Source organism: Rhinatrema bivittatum, chromosome 8 (genome assembly GCF_901001135.1).
Source record: "Rhinatrema bivittatum chromosome 8, aRhiBiv1.1, whole genome shotgun sequence".
Lineage (NCBI taxonomy): Eukaryota > Metazoa > Chordata > Amphibia > Gymnophiona > Rhinatrematidae > Rhinatrema > Rhinatrema bivittatum.
In genome coordinates, this window is record NC_042622.1 from 163,825,347 (window position 1) to 163,846,940 (window position 21,594).

At 43.9% G+C, this 21,594-nt stretch overlaps 1 protein-coding gene across 3 annotated transcripts in view; it reads left to right on the top strand.

The window, feature by feature from the left end:
• Positions 1-10,905, top strand: part of SLC13A2 (solute carrier family 13 member 2) — a 41,010-nt gene extending 30,105 nt beyond the window's left edge. For all 3 annotated transcript variants that reach the window (XM_029613095.1, XM_029613096.1, XM_029613097.1), the window contains 7 exons: positions 2,044-2,166; positions 2,253-2,474; positions 3,431-3,531; positions 5,243-5,364; positions 6,364-6,525; positions 8,775-8,912; positions 9,228-10,905. In XM_029613095.1, coding sequence (XP_029468955.1) covers positions 2,044-2,166; positions 2,253-2,474; positions 3,431-3,531; positions 5,243-5,364; positions 6,364-6,525; positions 8,775-8,912; positions 9,228-9,356 — 997 coding nt within the window. In that variant the 3' untranslated portion in view covers positions 9,357-10,905. The remainder of the gene's footprint in view (positions 1-2,043; positions 2,167-2,252; positions 2,475-3,430; positions 3,532-5,242; positions 5,365-6,363; positions 6,526-8,774; positions 8,913-9,227) is intronic.
• Positions 10,906-21,594: the final 10,689 nt, after the last annotated feature.

A 21,594-nucleotide genomic window follows, 5' to 3' on the forward strand; every position in this document is an offset into this window, starting at 1 on the left:
AACTTTTTTAAATATATCCAAAGCAAGAAACCTGTGAGGGAGTCGGTTGGACCATTAGATGACAGAGGGGTTAAAGGGGCTCTTAGGGAAGATACGGCAATTGTAGAAAGACTAAATGAATTCTTTGCTTCCGTGTTTACTAATGAGGATGTTAGGGAGATACCAGTTCTGGAGATGGTTTTCAGGGGTGATGAGTCAGACGAACTGAACGAAATCACTGTCAACCTGGAAGATGTAGTAGGCCAGATTGACAAACTAAAGAGTAGCAAGTCACCTGGACCAGATGGTATGCATCCTAGGGTTCTGAAGGAACTAAAAAATGAAATTTCTGACCTATTAGTTAAAATTTGTAACCTATCATTAAAATCATCCATTGTACCTGAAGACTGGAAGGTGGCCAATGTAACCCCAATATTTAAAAAAGGCTCCAGGGGCGATCCGGGTAACTATAGACCAGTGAGCCTAACTTCAGTGCCAGGAAAAATAGTGGAAACTATCCTCAAGATCAAAATTGTAGAGCATATAGAAAGACATGATTTAATGGAACACAGTCAACATGGATTTACCCAAAGGAAGTCTTGCCTAACAAACCTGCTTCATTTTTTTGAAGGGGTTAATAAACATGTGGATAAAGGTGAACCGGTAGATGTAGTGTATTTGGATTTTCAGAAGGCGTTTGGCAAAGTCCCTCATGAGAGGCTTCTACGAAAACTAAAAAGTCATGGGATAGGAGGCGATGTCCTTTCGTGGATTAAAAACTGGTTAAAAGACAGGAAACAGAGAGTAGGACTAAATGGTCAATTTTCTCAGTGGAAAAGGGTAAACAGTGGAGTGCCTCAGGGATCTGTACTTGGACCGGTGCTTTTCAATATATATATAAATGATCTGGAAAGGAATACGACGAGTGACATTATCAAATTTGCGGATGATACAAAATTATTCAGAGTAGTTAAATCACAAGCAGACTGTGATACATTACAGGAGGACCTTGCAAGACTGGAAGATTGGGCATCCAAATGACAGATGAAATTTAATGTGGACAAGTGCAAGGTGTTGCATATAGGGAAAAATAACCCTTGCTGTAGTTACACGATGTTAGGTTCCATATTAGGAGCTACCACCCAAGAAAGAGATCTAGGCATCATAGTAGATAATACATTGAAATCGTCGGCTCAGTGTGCTGCAGCAGTCAAAAAAGCAAATAGAATGTTAGGAATTATTAGGAAGGGAATGGTTAATAAAACGGAAAATGTCATAATGCCTCTATATCGCTCCATGGTGAGACCACACCTTGAATACTGTGTACAATTCTGGTCACCATATCTCAAAAAAGATATAGTTGCAATGGAGAAGGTACAGAGAAGGGCAACCAAAATGATAAAGGGGATGGAACAGCTCCCCTATGAGGAAAGGCTGAAGAGGTTAGGGCTTTTCAGCATGGAGAAGAGATGGCTGAGGGGGGATATGATAGAGGTCTTTAAGATCATGAGAGGTCTTGAACGAGTAGATGTGACTCGGTTATTTACACTTTCGAATAATAGAAGGACTAGGGGGCATTCCATGAAGTTAGCAAGTAGCACATTTAAGACTAATCGGAAAAAATTCTTTTTCACTCAACGTACAATAAAGCTCTGGAATTTGTTGCCAGAGGATGTGGTTAGTGCAGTTAGTATAGCTGGGTTCAAAAAAGGTTTGGATAAGTTCTTGGAAGAGAAGTCCATTAATTGCTATTAATCAAGTTTACTTAGGGAATAGCCACTGCTATTAATTGCATCAGTAGCATGGGATCTTCTTGGTGTTTGGGTAATTGCCAGGTTCTTGTGGCCTGGTTTGGCCTCTGTTGGAAACAGGATGCTGGGCTTGATGGACTCTTGGTCGGACCCAACATGGCAATTTCTTATGTTCTTATCAGGAATGCACAAGAAGCATTTTCAGTGGAAAAGCAGTGCTAGAACCAGAGGTCAGGGTGGGAGGCTCAAGGGAGGTAGATTCAGCGGCAAGACAAGGACTGACAGTAACCATAGTGTTTCTTTTACTTTCCAGGCTCTTTCCAGACAATAATAATGTCATTAATTTTGCCTCCTGGTTTGGCTTTGCTTTCCCTACCATGGTCGTGCTGCTCATTTTCTCCTGGATCTGGCTGCAGATAATGTTCCTGGGAATTAAGTAAGTCCATGTGACAAGGGAAGACAGAAGATGCCACGAACTGAAAATATTCCCAAGAGCTGATAGCTTACTTTTTTATTCTCCAGCTTTCGGAAGAATTTTGGATGTGGTGTGAATCCCAAACAGAAAGAGAAAGAAAAAAAGGCCTACCAGGTCATCAAAGAAGAGCACAGGAAGCTGGGATCCATGAACTCTGCTGAGATCAATGTCCTGATCCTGTTTGTTTTACTAGTCCTCCTATGGTTCAGCCGGGATCCCGGCTTCATGCCAGGTTGGGCAACCAACAGCTTCAACCGAGGAGGCAAAGAGTAAGTATGCTGATGAAATAGAAATTAGATGAATAAAAAGCATATCCAACATTATCGACTATACCGAGACCCCTATGGACCCTGTGTTCTGAGACCTCACTGATCATGTGTCCTGAGACCTTAAACTGGTCATGTATTATGAGAGCCTATAGGGATCCTACTGACCTTAGTGATCATGTGTCCTGAGACCTTAAACAGACTCTACTGGTCATGTATTATGAGAGCCTATAGGGATCCTACTGACCTTAGTGATCATGTGTCCTGAGACCTTAAACAGACTCTACTGGTCATGTATTATGAGAGCCTATAGGGATCCTGCTGACCCTAGTGATCATGTGTCCTGAGACCTTAAAGAGGCCCTACTGATCAAATATTATGGGAGCCTATAGGGATCCTACTGACCTTAGTGATCATGTGTCCTGAGACCTTAAACAGACTCTACTGGTCATGTATTATGAGAGCCTATAGAGATCCTACTGACCCTAGTGATCATGTGTCCTGAGTCCTTAAACAGACTCTACTGGTCATGTATTATGAGAGCCTATAGGGATCCTACTGACCCTAGTGATCATGTGTCCTGAGACCTTAAAGAGGCCCTACTGATCATGTATTATGAGAGCCTATAGGATCCTACTGACCTTAGTGATCATGTGTCCTGAGATCTTAAACAGATTCTACTGATCATGTATTATGAGAGCCTATAGGGAATCCTACTGACCCTAGTGATCAAGTGTCCTGAGACAGAAGCTAAGGCGCACATCCTCACTTATCCTGCAACTAAAAATGACACTTAGACAGAGAGCTCCAGATCTCGCAGTTCTTGGGGAATGAAAGTGTTGATTTCCTCTGCATGCATTTTTCTATACTTCAATCCATCATACACCAGAAGCTGCTATCCAGTGCCACAGGAGAGGATCATACCCTAAATTCTTTGTCATCATGTGCATCTCTTTCAGCTACGTCACTGATGCTACAGTCGCCATCTTCATTTCCATTATGTTGTTCGTCTTCCCTTCACAGATTCCCACGTTTGGTTCTTTGAGTTCAGAGCAAACAGGTAAAAGTCCAACCCAGCCTCCAAATTTATATGGAAATATTCCCATGTACTGCTGTGTAGAATTGGGAATGATGACTGCAGATATCTGAAACTTCTGCAGTCCCAGCCTCTCCCAGCAGGAAGTGCTGTAGGGAATGGCACAGGAGCACTAACTGTAGGGAGATCACAGCTCCTGCAGTCCCAGTCTCTTCCAGCAGGAGGCAGTGTAGGGAATGGTGCAGCAGCACTGACTGTGGGAGAACTCACAGCTCCTGCAGTCCCAGTCTCTTCCAGCAGAAGGCAGTATAGGGAATGGTGCAGGAGCACTGATGGTGGGAGAGCTCACAGCTCCTGCAGTCCCAGTCTATCCCAGCAGGAAGTGCTGTAGGGAATGGTGCAGAAATACTGATTGTGTGTGGGGGGGGGGGGGGGGGGGGGGGGGGGAGGGGGAGCTCACAGCTCCTGCAGTCCCAGCCTCTTCCAGCAGGAGGTAGTGTAGGAAATGGTGCAGCAGCACTGACTGTGGTGGAGATCACACCTCCTGCAGTCCCAGTTTGTCCCAGCAGGAGATGTGTAGGGAATGGTGCAGGAGCACTGATTGTGAGGAAGATCATAGCTTCCGTAGTACCAGTCTCTCCCAGCAGGAGGTGCTGTAGAGAATGGTGCAGAAGTACTGATAATGTGTGTGTGGCAGTGGTGGTGGGAGGGGATTCACAGCTCCTGCATTCCCAGTCTCTCCCATTAGGAGGCACTGTGAGAACAAGTAGTGCTGTCCTAGACTACATTGCATGCAGAAAGCGGTGTGAGAACTCATTGTACTCTCTAAACCATGAGGCTGAGTGCGTGCCTACAGTTATTTTAAAAATTCCCCAAAGTTTCTTTACAGCATGCTTTGGAATAAGCAACATTCCTCATTCATGAAAAACAGAAACGCAAATGGCAGGGTTTTGGAACGAGGTCATGTGCTGCCGTTTATCAGTTCCCCATAGGAGCCGCACAAGCAGCCAGTCCTGTGCTGCTGTCCGACTTTGTAAGAGTGCACTTCATGCCGTAGTGCAGGGTTATTCTGTGGCCTTTCCAGGTGACCCCTGGTAATTCGGAAGGGCTGTGTGAGAAAGAGACCTGGACTTTTGCTTCTCTTCACAGACCTTGGGAACCAACTGAGGTCTCTTTCTTTCACTGGAGAGCTCAAGGTATCCAAGGTTCATTTTCCAACTCATCTCCTCCCTAGCTGTCTTTCCAACCACCCATCCTTTTGCAGGCCTCTTCCCTTCCTGCCTTTCACATTCTTCTTTTCTTTCTCCCTTACTCTCTCCATAATCTTTCATCTTTTATTGCCTTACAAAGCAGAGTTACAGACTGCCAGGGTTTAGATATTCAGATATTTAATAGTGAAATTAAGGGCCAAGATCTGAAACAGCCACAATATTGGGAATCTAAGAATGCCCTGACTGACTAGGCAAGGCTACATCTTTCTTAGTCACCCATCGCTTGTCTTATTATCAGTTTGTAATGGTTCCTTTCTTTTTTTTTTTGTCCTTTTGTTGTCATCATTCTGGGCAAAATTGTTACTTATTTCAAGCCACTTACATTCTGCTCCTTGCAAACATTTGTTTAATGCGGGTTACCTCATTAAAATACAAACGAGTCCCATAAAACGTTACCCTGATTGGAGCCAGGTGTGTCCTGGGCAAGGCCTTTCATGGCTGACGGCTTTTCTCCCTGGCATCAGGAGACACGAGGAAGATGCAGGCTCCTCCCGCCCTGCTGGACTGGAAGGTGGTGCACCAGAAGATGCCCTGGAACATCGTCATTCTGCTGGGAGGGGGATTCGCCCTCGCCAAAGGCAGTGAGGTAAGCAGACCAAGAGCTTGCCGTTTCTGGTCAGTCTCTCTGCTCAGTATAAGATGGTGAAATTAGGGACCAGGGAAGTCTGTTTTAGCACCTTTACCACAGAAGACACCCCTCCCCCCCCCCCCCAGTGCAGGAGGCTCGGAGGCTGCCAGGGAGTCAGACTCTGCTCCAGGTCAGGGCCCTTCTTCAGTGCAGGAGGTCTGAATGTGAATGGGGTGGGGTCTGTTACCGCTCACAAGTTTCCACTTTGTTCTGATCTTTGCTCAGTAAAAAGTTGCCCCCTTCCCCCTCATCTCAGGGAGCAGCACAGGCCCTCTCAGCCCTATTCAGCCCCCTCCCTTGGGCCGTTTGCACTGGCAGAATCTGCCTCCCCAGGTATGTCTGGCACTCTTTCTGGTTTTTTTTTTACTGTGTGTTCAATGTACTGAATGCCACAGCGCCCTCATGTGACTCGTCAGGGGAGCAGCAGGCAGAATTCCCTCAGGCAGCTGCTGAAGAGACACTAAGAACCAAGCCACTATTATGTACAAGGTATGCAGAAAGAGAAGACCCCAACGCCCCAAGCGATGCTCTCAGAGACCAGGGAAACGAGGCTGAAAGATGCAGAAATAGTTCCCACCTGGTTAAGAAGAACTTCCAGGAGCACCTTAGTGTGCTGCCTGTACATATTACACCCTAGGGGCTTCCTGAAGGAAGCTCCCTTAAGGGCACCTGCAGTAAATCTGGGAGACTGAGATTGCATCCAGTTTATCATAGCTTATGAGTGAGCTTCGATCCTGACACGATATTTGTAAAACAAACCCATTCGGAGAGACTCCCTGGGGGAAGTCCATTGTAGGCCAATATGTGGAGGCTCTCAATCCTCGGAGAAAGAGAGCTGTGCTGTTTATTAAATAAGAATCTTATTGAAAGTAAGAACAAGCTTCACTGCTGTGTAATGACAGAAACGATGTGCAGATACAGAGGGAAAGACAGGTGCCTTTCTTTCTTCTCTCTCAGGAATCAGGCTTGTCGCAATGGCTGGGGGAGAAGCTGAGCCCCCTAGAGAGTATCCCACCACCAGCAATTGCCCTAATAATGTGCCTCATGGTGGCCACGTTCACGGAATGCACCAGCAACGTGGCAACCACCACTCTGTTCCTGCCGATCCTGGCCTCCATGGTAAGTCCTTGCAGGCTACCCCGAATGGATACAGAGCCATCAGAAGGTACTGCACCCAAAGTCTGAACAACTCTGCAGGTCATTTATAGTGTAGACAGGTCCTCAGGCATCAGCAGCAGAGGCTCCTGGAAGCAGACACTCCTAATTCTTTCTCAGGCCGATGCAATAAAGAGTGCCCAGCCTAGGGCACAGATTTACGTTTTGGATGTGCTAGCCTGGCACCCGATGCAATAAGGAGATCAGCGCATCCAAAACATGCGCCCAAACAAATGCGTAGCCGATAGTGCGCATCACCCGTAAATTCCATGTAAGACGAGGCTATTAGCTGTTACCCCGCCCCAATGCAGAACATCGCTGGGTGCCCAATGCACACTTTTTAAGGTGGCAAATTTAACTCCTGCCCTGGAGATGGCTTTAAGTTAATCCACAAGTCAAGGGCACTGGAGAAATTTAAAAAAATACGGTCCTCTGTGGTTCCTCCTTCTTAGTATCATTACGATACTTAAACCTACTGTTTGTGGTGTTTAAGAATAAAGGTATAATGTAATGGCTTGATTAAAAAAAAATTCTGGATGCACAATGTACACACACAATGGTCACACTCCAGACCGATTTCGCCCCTTGCTATTGTGCGTGTGTATTGGGCAAAATCAACATGTAGTGGGATAAAACGGACACTCGTATTGAGCACCCATTGCAGTTGTGAGCGCCTGATGCATTGGAGTACTAGGGATGCGTAATTCTTCTCTAGCTCGTCCTTTTCACTGCAGCAGCTCATTTAAACATTGCATCGGGCGTCCGTTTTAACGCACATTTATTGCATCGACCTGTCTGTCACAAGGCTTGAGAACTCCCAATATCAGATCTACTTTCTCTGTCTTCTCTTAAACCTCCCAGACCCAAAGCAGCTGAAAGCCAGAAGAGAAGGGATGGCAAAGGTGGTGTGGGATGGAGGAGGTCAGGATGCAGAGGTGGTGCCTCTGATGCACCCTATCTCCAGATTAGGATTACCTGTTCTGCCACAAAGCTGCAAAAGCAATCAGTCAATCACATCTCTCAGAGGCGAACTATATCCTACCTCACTTATGTAAGCAAAGAATTCGAAGACCCCATAATCTGGTGCTCCTGGAGACAGAGAATAACCCTACGGCCCAGCTTACTTCCTGGCACAACGCCTGAGACCCTGGCCGATCTCTGGCTCCGCCTCCCATGGGAGGGCCTTTGATGGAGCAGGAATGCACCTCGGAGGCTCAGGATTAGATTAGGGAAAAAGTGAGAGGGAAGCCAGCGATCAGCCGGTGGGGGTCAGTGGCACTGCAAGAGGAATGAGCAGACGGAATATTCTGAATATAATCGATTTCAGTCACTAAGGGTCGCGCCCCCGCAGGTACCACTGCATGGCATTAGAAGATGAGCACGTCCGGCAGACCCCCCGGGGCTGCAGAGGCGCCTCCTTTGCAATGCACCCACAGGCTGCCACGGTTGCAGCGACCATCACCTCCCCCCCCCCCCCCCCTTCCCTGGCCCTGCATCCGTCATCTCTGCAGCACGGCGAGTCGGCGACAGGCCTGGATGGATGGAAGAGCCAGAGCTGACCCATGAAGATTATCTTACATCATTCGGGGCTTGTCCAGCTAACAAACGTAATTTGCATTGCCCACCCTTCCCACTGGCGAAATGTTATCTGGGTAAGTCATTAGCAGGCACCTTTGTTTTTCAGTTTCTATTTTATTTTTCCTGGGACATTTCAGTGTGTAAAAATGTCCCTGTTACAACAAACAGGAGAAAAATCAGAGGAAACGTTGCTTTTCCACTGATTGTTTTTGTTATAGCATTGAAATTACCAGGAAAAACTAAAACAAAAAACTGAAAATGAAGGTCCCTAGTCATTAGTCGGATAAAAAAAAAGACACACGTGCTTTGCACCTGCAGACCTTGTACCTAATTTTTAAAGGAACAGTAGAAGTGAAAATAATCCACAGATACTAAATTCTTTTTATGTGGGTGGAATCCGAATGTTACAATTCAGTCTGCATGCGCGCTTTCTCTTAAGATGCGTCTGAGAACACCTCCTTGCAGTGCCACTAGGGCAGACTTTTAGCAGACAGAGGAGGGACATCTCCAGACAGAAAAATAATTTCCTATGCACACGTTGTTAAATAAAGGAGGGAATGCAGGGTCTCTTGCAGGATGACGCTTATGTACAATAAGAGGTCAGCTGACTCTCCCTTGTGCTCCTCGATTTCCAGTCTAAGGCCATAAACATCCATCCTCTGTACATTATGCTGCCGTGCACGCTGTCTGCATCCCTGGCATTCATGCTGCCCGTCGCCACTCCACCGAATGCTATTGCCTTTTCCTATGGGCATCTGAAGGTCATCGATATGGTAAGTTCTAGCCATATATACTGCATGCTGCCGCCGTGCTGGGATCTGTGTCCTCTGATGCCATGCTGGAGCCCATGCCCTTTTCCTGCTGCCATGCTGGGATCTGTGCCCATTTCCTGCCAGTGACAGTTTGATAATGTCACAAAATTAAAGCCATTCCATCATTCTGGCCATCTCACAGTGCCATCTGCGAGGCATTAGCCAAACCTTTGTGCCACCTGCAGCATTTTCATTCCTCTCTGGGCCAGTGTTTCTCCCTTAAAGAAAAGGTCTCTACACCGTGTGCTGATTCTTTCCATTGCTCTCCATTTGCAGGCTAAAGCTGGCTTCCTGCTGAACATTCTGGGGGTACTGACAATCACTCTTGCCATCAATACCTGGGCCTTTGCCATGTTTGATCTTGGAACCTTCCCTTCCTGGGCAAACAGTACAGGAAAACCATAACACGCTTTGTGCCCAGAGACAGTGACTCAGGCAGCAAAACTCTGCGGAGACTGGAAACAGCAGCGCAAGAAACCTGCAAGCGTGGCAGTGTGGGGCATTATTTCTGGCTGTGGGGTATCGTCAGCTCCTGCAGAGAATGGGACTCCTGAGCAGGATTCATCAGGACTCTACAACAGTTCTGACACTGAGATAGTGGTGTCTCCTTTTGATCTTTGCTCTAGGGCTCGCTCATGACATTTGCTGTATCCTGCTGCTCCTGGCTTTGGGTCATAGGGCAGATTTGGGTACACTTCTGCTATTTTTAAAATTTACAAAACAATTAATATTAAACAAGAAACAAACAGGACAAAGTGTTCCAGATTGGTGCAGGCTGTGAGATTCAAAATCTGTACAGGACTTCAATCTGCCAAAAAACATTGCGCCAAGCAGATCTAAAACTTTTGATTCCAATTTGTAGCTAGAAAGGCTACAAATCAGTGCCAAATAGGAATGAGACCCCCTCTCTTCCTGAAGATGCTGATCCTGTCCTGGTCTTCCTCGTTGCAAGCAAGGAGAAGTAATCCTGATGTGGAATTACATTTTCAGCTTGTGTCCTTGAAATAGATGAGGTGAAAACCTAGCCCTTAAAATTCTCTTGTTATTTAAGTTACTTAAAAATTAATTTTCTCATGTGTAATTTATCCCAGCTCCATTATATGAGTGGTGAATATGTTGCTAACAGCAGGAAATCTGTATGTTTATCTCAGTGCAATGTTTGTATAGGAACACTCATGTATACATACATCTGGTGGCGTGTGCAAACAAAATGTGATCAGTGACTGAATGTGTGCATGTGTGTGCGAGTGCACCTGTGTGAGTGCATGTGTTTGTGAGTCCATGTGTGAGTGCACGAGTGCATGTGTGTGAATGTGTGTGTGTGTGACTGCATGTGTGTGCAGTTGCACGGGTCTGTGCATACATGAGTGTGCAAGTCGGTGTATGAATGCATGTGTGTGCAACATGAATGCACATATCTGTGAATGCGAATGTGCATGTGCAAGTGTCTGTGCATGTGAGTTTATGTGTCTGAGTGCACATGTGAGTGCACATCTGTTTATTGCATGTGTGTGCATATGTGTGAGTACATGTGTGTAAGTGATCATGTGTGTGTATGTGTGCACATGTGTGGGTGCATGCAAGTGCATGTGTGTGAGTGCACACATGTGTGTTTCTTTGTAGTTGGTAACATCTTTTAAAGGACCAGCATAAAAGATGTTGTGGTGCCCAAGTTTTGGAGGCCATACAGGTGGGTCCCTTCTGTGTCTGTGGTATGCGTGGGGTTTGGGATGTAAGTACTATGACTCTCTCCTTGCCGTAATTCCCAGCCTCCTCCAGTCCGTGATCTGTGGTTTATGGAAGATTCTCCCTTTGGACAGATTATGGACAGGCTGTTGAAAATAGGGAGTTCTTTGACTCTTTGCTGAGTCTCTGGAGACCTGAGAATGGTTATTCTGAGTGTTTTGCTGTTTTCTTTTACAAATGTACAAATAAAGAAGGTGGTTTACAGACAGCTGTGGGCTGATTATTTTGAAGACTTCAGGTGGGGCAGTTACCCTCGTCTTGAGCTGGAAATCCTGTGGGTGCCATTCTAGATCTGCACACACTGAAATGTGAGGAGTGCCTAACTTGTCCTCAGGGGAGTACTAACAGTTACACGAGGTTAAAGTTAAACGTTTAGACATTCCATCCTTATAAACTGTGGGAGCAGTACACACCCAGGAGACTCCGAGCTACATTGTAGTGAATGTGGCCCCTCACCAGGGGGCGCTCCCTCCCTAGCTACTGAGCAGTACTAGAAAAATAACTTTGTAATTCAGCTATTACCTTTCAGCTCAGATTTTTTTTTCCTCTTTATTTATAAGCTTTTATATTCAGTTAACAAGCATAAACTTGACAAGTAATGATATAGAGAGATAGAAAAAAAATTCTCAAATAATTTCAATAGATACTAATCACAGATAATATATCTAACATTAATTCTCTGTATTATCCTGTCAGACCACAATTTCAGGTCAGATTTTAATTCTACTTCTGATTAGACATGTATTAAAGATAAAAAAATAATTTTCATTAAGTAATTGGTGCCTCTGCCATACTGCTCGTCATCAGAGCCCCCTGCAAGAGTCAGACAGAAACATGTAAAGCATGAATACAGCACCAGTACCTGAAGAGCAGATCTTCATCACACTGAGCTAGATAAAGTATGAATACAACACATACAGCTGAAGAGCAGGTTTTCATCAGAAACTCCTGCAGGCATCACACTGCTACACATAAAGTAGGAATACAGCATGGAGAGCTGAAAAGCAGATCTTCATCAGAGCCCAATGCAGGTATAACACTGATACACATAAAGGATGAATACAGGACAGACAGCTGAAGAGCAGATCTTCTTCAGAGCCCAATGCAGGTATAACATTGATACATGTAAAGCATGAATACAGCACAGACAGCTGAAAAGCAGACCTTTATCAGAGCCCTGATCGTCACACTGATACAAGTAAAGCATGAATACAGCACAGATAGCTGAAGAGCAGATCTTCATCAGAGTCCCCAGCAGGCATCACAGTGATAGACGTAAAGTATGAATACAGCACAGACAATTGAAGATCAGATCTTCATCAGAACAGGTGCATCACACTGATACATGTAAAGCATGAATACAGCACAGATAGCTGAAAAGCAGATCATCAGAGCCTTGTGCAAACAATACTGATTCAGTGAAAGCAGGAAAACAGCATGGATAGCTGAAGAGCAGATCTTCATCAGAGTCACCAGTAGGCTTCACACTGATAGACGTAAAGGATGAATACAGCTAAGACACAGGGACAAAAGCAAGGGATCAGCAAATAAGAGCATCTTGTAGATGTGAATTTGAGTTTAGCAGAAATCTTATTTGGCCTCTGAGCTACAGACTTCTTTCAATCGTCCATGGGGCCTATTTGGTCTTTCGACCGTATGACAGAATTCCTGCCTGAGTGAAGTAGTAAAGTTCTATGTTGTGTGATACTTTTGCACATTATTGTGCTTCTAAGATTACCAAGTTAACATCTGTTGAGAACCAGGTCCATGCCAGATCTTAATATTACAGGGCATTATAAACGGTCAGCTTTTGATACTGTCTTCCAAGGAAGTTGTTTCTACAGTTACTGCCTTGAAATCCTCACTTTGTCCCATTAGATTATTATCCTTTTTGGTTATTTGTTTCATTGAATGACATCTTTATTGAATCTTTGACTAAACTGGGGAATGTATCCCTTGATGAAGGCGTTTTCCCAGAACACTATAAGAGAGCGCTAATTTGTTTGATTTAAAAAAAAAAAAAAAAAAAGGTTCTGTTCCAGCCTATTTCAGTTCTGCTTTCCTTAGGAAAGGTATTGGAAATAATTGTGTTTCCACAGTTGTCTGAATGTATAGACGATATTGCCATTTTAAGTGATTTTCAGATTGGTCACAGTATCGAGACGGGCTTGGTATCGATCTCTGACTTCGTGCTGCATGAATTGAATAGGAAACGTTCTGTTGTTTTGGTTTTTCTTGATGTCTCTGCGGCGTTTGATTCAATACCACACTCCGTTGCTTCAATGCTTGTGGGATGTTGGTGGCACTGTGGGACAATGGCTTGTATTATTTTTTAGTTGGCCGCTCACAGCAGGTGTGGGCAGGCCAATCCTTTTCCAGTTGGACCCCCATTCAACATGGTGTGCCATTTTGTTTAATATTTAGTTTATTTATTTATTTTATTTATTTATTTAAAAACTTTTCTATACCGTCATTAAGTTAGGTACCATCATAACGGTTTACAATAAGGCACAAATATTAATATTGGAAACACATTATAAATTCTATCACTATACATGTGCCAAGACTATTCGGTGACAATGATCGTTATAAATACTCAAAATTGGATGTTTAATATCATGTTCGTTCTTTTTGAATCGGGTTAAAATAGAGAATTTATGTAATCTTATTCTAGGGTGGTGAGCGAAAAGAAATTTAAAAAATAAAAATAGAATATGTACCCGTGTAGATTTGGGTAGTGTGTTTGAGTGTACTGCCAATCGCTTTTCTTTTTCCCTATGTTCTACTCTCCTTTCTCTTTGTAGTACGCCTGTTTAAATAGCCATGTTTTTAAATGTTTTCTGAAGGTTTTGATGTCTCTTTGTAAGCGGATCTCGACAGGCATGGAGTTCCATAGCATAGGACCTGCTAAGGAAAGCGCTCTTTCCCTTACTTGGGTTAGTTTAGCTGTTTTAATTGAGGGGATGGTCAGTAAAGCTTTATTAGCTGATCTCAGGTTTCTGTTAGGGACGTGTACACGGAGGGCTGTATTCAGCCAATCAGCTTTTTCATTATGTATTAATTTATGTATGGTACATAGGGTTTTATACTGTATTCTTTGTTCGATGGGTAACCAGTGTAATTCTATTAGGGTTTCAGTGATGTGTCTTTTACCAGTCAGAATTCTGGCAGCCGTGTTCTGCATTATTTGGAGTGGTCTAATTGTTGTGTGTGGTAATCCAAGTAGGAGGGCATTACAGTAATCAGTGCTGGCGAAAATTAGAGCTTGTAACACTGAACGGAAGTTATTTGTTGTAAGTAGAGGTTTTAGTCTCCTGAGGGTCATGAGTTTGGCGTATCCTTCCCTTACTTTTAATGATATGTGTTGTTTTAGGTTACATAAGAACATAAGAACATAAGAAAATGCCATACTGGGTCAGACCAAGGGTCCATCAAGCCCAGCATCCTGTTTCCAACAGTGGCCAATCCAGGCCATAAGAACCTGGCAAGTACCCAAAAACTAAGTCTATTCCATGTAACCATTGCTAATGGCAGTGGCTATTCTCTAAGTGAACCTAATAGCAGGTAATGGACTTCTCCTCCAAGAACTTATCCAATCCTTTTTTAAACACAGCTATACTACCTGCATGAACCACATTCTCTGGCAACAAATTCCAGAGTTTAATTGTGCGTTGAGTAAAAAAGAACTTTCTCCGATTAGTTTTAAATGTGCCCCATGCTAACTTCATGGAGTGTCCCCTAGTCCTTCTACTATCTGAAAGAGTAAATAACCGATTCACATCTACCCGTTCTAGACCTCTCATGATTTTAAACACCTCTATCATATCCCCCCTCAGTCGTCTCTTCTCCAAGCTGAAAAGTCCTAATCTCTTTAGTCTTTCCTCATAGGGGAGTTGTTCCATTCCCCTTATCATTTTGGTAGCCCTTCTCTGTACCTTCTCCATCGCAATTATATCTTTTTTGAGATGCGGCGACCAGAATTGTACACAGTATTCAAGGTGCGGTCTCACCATGGAGCGATACAGAGGCATTATGACATTTTCCGTTTTATTCATCATTCCTTTTCTAATAATTCCCAACATTCTGTTTGCTTTTTTGACTGCCGCAGCACACTGAACCGACGATTTCAATGTGTTATCCACTATGACACCTAGATCTCTTTCTTGGGTTGTAGCACCTAATATGGAACCCAACATCGTGTAATTATAGCATGGGTTATTTTTCCCTATATGCATCACCTTGCACAGGTTAAGTTCTGTGTCAATTATTACTCCGAAGTTTCTCACTTTCTCAGTTAGTTCAATTTTTTGGCTGTTTTTGAGTGTGATAGGGTTTTGGATGATTTCAATGTTTTTGCGTTCCAAGAGTAGGAAAATGTATTATTAAAGCCCTTTGTGTAAGATGCTACAAGACCAATCTGTTTTAATCTTGGCTCGTGCTGATGATACTCGGCTTGTCTTCTCTGTAAGTGATTTTCTTCCAGTTCTATTGAGTCTGTTCCCTCTGCTCTTGAACTGATAAATCTATGGTTTAAGCAGAATACAGCTTGGATTGGAGAGCTTGATGTTGGTCCAGTTCAGGTTGCTTGTGATCTTGGTGTCCTCCTAGATAAGGAATCTCCCTTGCAACCACAATTATGTAAGGTTGTGCAAATATTTTCTTTTTTAAATTGTGCAAATTGTCATCTCAGGTTTGTCTTAGATGAGAATGATTTTAAATCCTCGATGCTTTCCTTTCTGTTGTCGGCTTTAGACTACTGTAATGCCATGCACATTGGGCTTCCAAAGCATTATTGCATTCGTTGCAATTGTGATTAAATGCTGCTGCTCGCTTGGTTACGCATTGCCCACTGCGAGAACATATTACGCCAATTTTATTCAAGTTACCTTGCTACCGATACAGCGGCAGGTAACATTCAAAATTTTGATCCTGGCTCATCAAGCCCTATATGGTTCTGCATTGAAATATTGAAAAAAAAGTTTGATCCTACATCAGCCTGAGCAGTCATTACGTTCTCTGGACCAACGACTGCTGTGTACACCAGCAGCTAAGGCCGCGCAGCTGCAGTGTAGAAGGTCGCCCCATCCCTCTGGAATATCTTCCTGTAGCTCTATGGCGGCTACAGATAAGTGTTTTAGAAAGGCATTGATGTCACAGCTGTTTTATGAAGCTTTTAATTGTTGTATGATTTAAGTTTGATGTGTTTTTAATTTGTATTTTAATTATTTTTCTGCTTGTAATCCACCATGAACAGGTCCTGGTAAGATGGCGGACCATAAACCTTATAATAAGCAAATAAAGAGCAGCTCTTCATTGGAGCTCTATACAAGTACTGCAGATACCGTGAGAGAAATGACAATTTAAAGCTGTTCCTATTTTGCTTCTTTGCGCATACAGTAGTTGTCCGAGTTCCTCAGAACAGAGAGAAGCAGCACCGACTCTTTCCAGAAGGGATTGCGTGCCCCTCCATGTCTCATATGGCAGAACTGCAAACTTCAGGGACGTTCAAAATCAAACAAACCAAAGGATTTTCAGTTCCGGCGAGCTGAGTACATATTCAGGGGAGAATGGGGAAACAGAACCGGAAGGTAAGAGCAGGACAAGCGTCAGTCAGAGCCAGAGACCCTCCCTCAGGCCGCCCGGGGTCCTAAGCCGCTGAGAGCATCTTCTCAGCAGTTTGCATTGCAAGTGGTCAAAGCCGAGGACTTCTCGGTAATTTCCCAGCTGCAGGATGCAGGGTTATCTGAGCTTTCAAAGCTCAACAAGCCAGGTTACAAAATGCAATCCCAAACCCAGTGAAGCAGAGAGCAGAAGGTGAGGTAACCGCCTGGGCAGTGCTCCCACCAGCAGAAAGGTGACGTCAGGCTGCAAGGATTCATTTCAACATGCCAGGCCTTGCCCGGCCTTCTCAGGAGAGAAGGAAAATGCAGTCAGAGATCTGCTGACACCCCCAGTCACCCAGCCCCAGAACGTGTGGGAGCCCCGAATCGCACAGCTGACTCTTCTCATTTATTTACTTACAATAAAAAAAACAACCTGTAATCACATGCGACAGAAATAAAAGGAGGCGCTGTGATCTTGGGCAGCAAAACAACACAACAAATTCACCTTGCTCAGACAAATGATAAATGCATGAGATCGAATAACGCCAAGACAGTAATTAGGAAAAGCTTGTTCGCCTAACCAGGCTTTCCGGGTTTTGGGGGAAGTTTTGGTGTCACTGGTTAGCTGTAGATGTTCAGGATGAAAGGAGCGGCCACCAAAATCGCTCTTTCACCAGCCTCACCCAAGGGGACAGCCAATAATTCTTTCTTAAAGGATCTCAATGCTCTTTGAGAGTGTATAGGTGAAGAGCAGCTCCTAGCCTTGTTCTATTGCGGAACATGATTTTCTGGACAACTGTTAATAGTTTATATTGCATTCTGAAATGGATTGGGAGCCAATGCAATGATGCTAGTGTAGGTGAGATAGGATCATATTTTGAATAGCCGGTTAAGAGGCCAGCAGCGGAATTTTGTAATAGTTGAAGAGGTCTTAAAGTACAATCTGGCAAGCCTAACAGGAGAGAATTACAGAAGTCAAAACCGGATAATATCAATTGATGTAATACTGTTCTAAAGTCTGTGGGATCCCAAAGGGCCTCCGATTATAACAGCCAGTTTTATTAGGTACTGAACATGTGGTTTCATATTCAAATTAGAATCAAGTAGTATCCCATGTACATGAGGGGATGCTATTATTATTATTTCAAAAAAAGTAACAGTAAAGAGAAAAGGAAAACATAAGAAGCAGCCACAGTCTGAAAAAATTAATACCTGAAGACTGGCTGAATACTTGCTCTATGGGTGCAATAAGCACCTGCTTCCCTTTCTGTTCTAGCACTTTAAACTGCATAAGCAGGATCAGACTGTGTACTCTCTAGCACTATGTAACACTATAAGCTGCATGAGCAGGGTCAGATTGTGTGTGTACTGTAACCCTATGAGCACTATAATCTGTAATAAACAAATAGTAATTTTGGAATTCTAGCCAACCTTTCCAACTGATGTTCAAGGCAGTTTACCTCACTATTCAGGTATAACTAGTCCCTTCCCCAAAGATCTTACAAATTTAAATGTCTACCTGACTTGCCCAAGCTCACAAGGAGCATAGGTGGGGAAAATGGGATTTGAACCATGGTTTCAATGGGGCTCATCCCATTGCTCTAAGCACTACCTAAAAACTGAATGCCCAGCATCAGGTTCTCTGTGAGATGTAGCACTATACGCACGGTACACTGTATGAACATCCTCAGAATTCAATGTGCTCTGTAGCACTATAAACTGTATGGCAGCATCAGGCGCTCTGTGAGATGTAGCACTATATGCACATTACACTGTATGAACATCCTCAGAATTTGATGTGCACTGTAGCACTATGAGCTAATGGCAGCATCAGGCTCTCTGCAGTAGTTTTACTTTAAAAATGATCTCCGGAAAATGATTCACATACATTTATACCTACTATTTTGTTTGGGCTGTTTTCCCTAGAAAAAAATACACAGACATTTGTGAAAATTCAGAATTGTGTGTGCGTGCGTGCAAGCCCCGCCCCCAGAGCTTCACACTCCCATATTTAGCTGCACACAAGAAGAATAAGTTTTAAAAAGCCCATATCCACCTTCATAATGTACAGCCTGGTGCCCGTCCATCTGAAAACAGGCTCCAGCTTCACCCATTTTTATTATCCATCCATTATAAAAGAAAAGCAGAAAGGATTGTGAATGTTTGCAGCAGTTGCCAGGGTGGGACCTGCCTCCACCCTGTGAACAAAAGGCAGGTAATTAAGCTGCAAGAGAGGGAAGGCCCGGCTGGGGAAGGAACTGCAGGAGCCTTCTAGCTGCAGGTACTCCAGGCTGGCAGTGGCATGGGAGGAGGCACGTGCAAGCCTCTGCAGAACATGCCCTGTAGAAATTAAAATCAAGGGACCTGCAATTCCCTGAAGAAACAATGCCCATGTCCCCTCCTGAAGTGAGGCTGAAGGCCCCAGCGTTGCAGGTTGCTCTGTAACCCTCCCTATAAGGGAAGAGGAAGAAGGGCTGCATCTTTTGTAAGATGGCCCCACTCCCCAAGGAGATCTCCGTTCCTCCTAGCCCCTCTGCTCCCCCCTCAGCTGGGCTTTGAACTCAGCCTGCCGCTCAGTCCGATCTTAATCACTGAATATATTTCTATATTTTGGTGGACTAAATTGTGCCATGGCCCACGTTCCTCATGGTCGTCCCGTCTCTTGCAAACTGGAGGACTTTTCTTCCTTCCTTAGAGATTGCTCAGATTTTTGTAGAAGCAATAAACATGTGGAGGAGACAGGCAAAGAAGTTGAAAGGTCTCATCTTAAGCGCCTGAGTTTTATTGTCCCATGCCGGGATATGCCTGGGATCTGGTGCTCAGGGGAGCTGGGAAGCAGTGAGAAACACGCAGTGCCATGCAGATACACCCTGGGCCTGAACCCAAAGATTCCAAGCTCTCTCTTAATTACTGGGAGTTCCCTTAAAATGCCAACCAGTCATTCCTCCTCCTCCCTGAACAGCAAAGGCAAAGAGAAACAATCAACATTACTCCAGGACTCTCTCATTCTGCATCTATACCAAGACAAGTTCAAGAAATCAGGCCCTGTAATCCCATTACATCCAGTCCCCTGAACATTTCAGAGCCCCACCATGAAAAAAAACAATCAGAGAGAGTTTAAAGCTCCTCCAGGAGCAAAGCCATCCAAAAAAAAAGACAGCTTAGAGCTCATCCAGTACCTAATTTATCTAAACTAGATAGTTTAGAGCTCCTCCAGGAGCAAAGCCATCCAAAAAAAGACAGCTTAGAGCTCATCCAGTACCTAATTTATCTAAACTAGATAGTTTAGAGCTCCTTCAGAAGCAAAGCTATCCAAAAGAGACAGAACTTATCCAGTAACTAACCTATGAAAAGAAAGACAGCTTAAAACTCACCTAAGACCTAACCTATCTAAAAGAGACAGCTTAAAACTCATCCAAGACCTAATCTATTTAAAAGAGACAGTTTAGAGCTCCTTCAGAAACAAAGCTATCCAAAAGAGACAGTTTAGAGCTCATCCAGTGCCTAATTTATCTAAAAGAGATAGTTTAGAGCTCCACAGAAGTAAAGGTAACCAAAAGAGATAGCCTAGAAATTATCCAGTAACTAACCTATCTAAAAGGGACACCTTAGAACTTATTCAAGACCTAACCTATCTAAAAGAGACAGTTTAGAGTTCCTCCCAAAGCAAAGCTATCAAAAAAGAGACAATTTAGAACTCATCCAGTACCTAACCTATCTAAAAGAGACAGCTTAGAGCCCCATCATAAGACGTCTCATGCTGAGTCAGCAAATTGTGATCGCCAGAAATCTTAAAGCAAATTCAATAAGAATTTTCATTGATTCTTATGTTGTGTCAAACGACAGCATTACTGTAAGCCAAATCAGGGGGACCACTGACACATCTTGTTTGACAATTCATAAGAACGACTAAATATTGAATTTGCTTTAAGATTTGTGGACATCACAATTTGCTGACCATTCCGCCTTCATTGTGGATTAATATTGATAGTTTGCCCTCGTAAACCTAAAATTAATACTGGTTACCTCATTTCTTCATTTCTATCATCTAACCACTAGGGATCTTCTGTGTATCTATAATTAGGTTTATTTTTTTCCCCTACGTGCATCACTTTGCACTCTGCAATATTAAATTTAATCAGCCACATAGTTACCCAGTCCCCTGGTCTTACAAGGTTCTTCTGCAGTTCCTCACAATCTACTTCTGTTATAACAACTTTGGATAATTTTGTATCATCTGAAATTTGATCCCCTCACTCATTGTTTCTTTTTCCAGATCATTTATAAAAGGTAAGGGAGAAAAGGTCAGCATTCATAAACTACAAGAAATCGCACAAAGAGGAAGACAGGCAACAATATCTGGAAAAGCTAAGAAAAGCTGGGAAAGCAGTCAGGAATACGAAAATTCAAATAGAAGAAAAAATAGCAAAGACGGTAAAACAAGGGGGGTGGGGGGAAAGACATTTTTAGAAATCTTAGCGATAGAAGGAAGCACAAAAATGGCTTTGTGAGACTTAGAGGTGAGGGGGTTGAATATGTAGAGGCCGAGGAAGAGAAAACAAAATTGCTTAACAAATATTTCTGTTCAGTGTTCACTGTGGAATGGCCTGGAGCAGGACCATATAAAACAAACACAACTAAAACTAGAAGCGAGGTAAACCTCAATCAATTTTCAGAACAGTGTGTTCATGAGGAGCTATCTAAATTTAAAGTGGATAAGGCGATGGGGCTCGATGGGATACATCCGAGCGTACTAAGAGAACTTAGTCCTGGCAGCTCCGCTGGTGAACTTTTCAATGCTTCTTTATAGTGTGGAGTAGATCCGGAGGACTGGAAAGGGGTGGATGTGGTCCCTATTCATAAAAGTGGAAATAAGGAGGAGGCTGGAACTACAGGACAGTTAGTCTGACCTCTGTGTTGAACAAACTAATGGAATCTGTTGCAAGTGGGCATGAGGCCCAATCACAGGGGAGAGCATGAGCCCTTGGACCACAGCACAACCCCAGGGCGAGGCACCAAGGTACGTGCCGCGGGAGGCAAGCATTTTCAGCATGGCCTGGACAGAAGCTTAGAAACGCTTGGAGACTTCGCTGAACCTGAATGCACAGGAATGAGACCCAGTAATGCAATGCTGATCTCTGGGGTAGCCCTCTGGCCACTCGATAGCCCTATCGGACCTGCCGCTTGGGAACAGTTTGTGCATCAGGACAGACAAAGTCTCTCAGAAGGCACGGACATGACTTGGAACTTAGATGAAGGCACTGAAGACTTGAACATGACTTGGAATGAGGAAT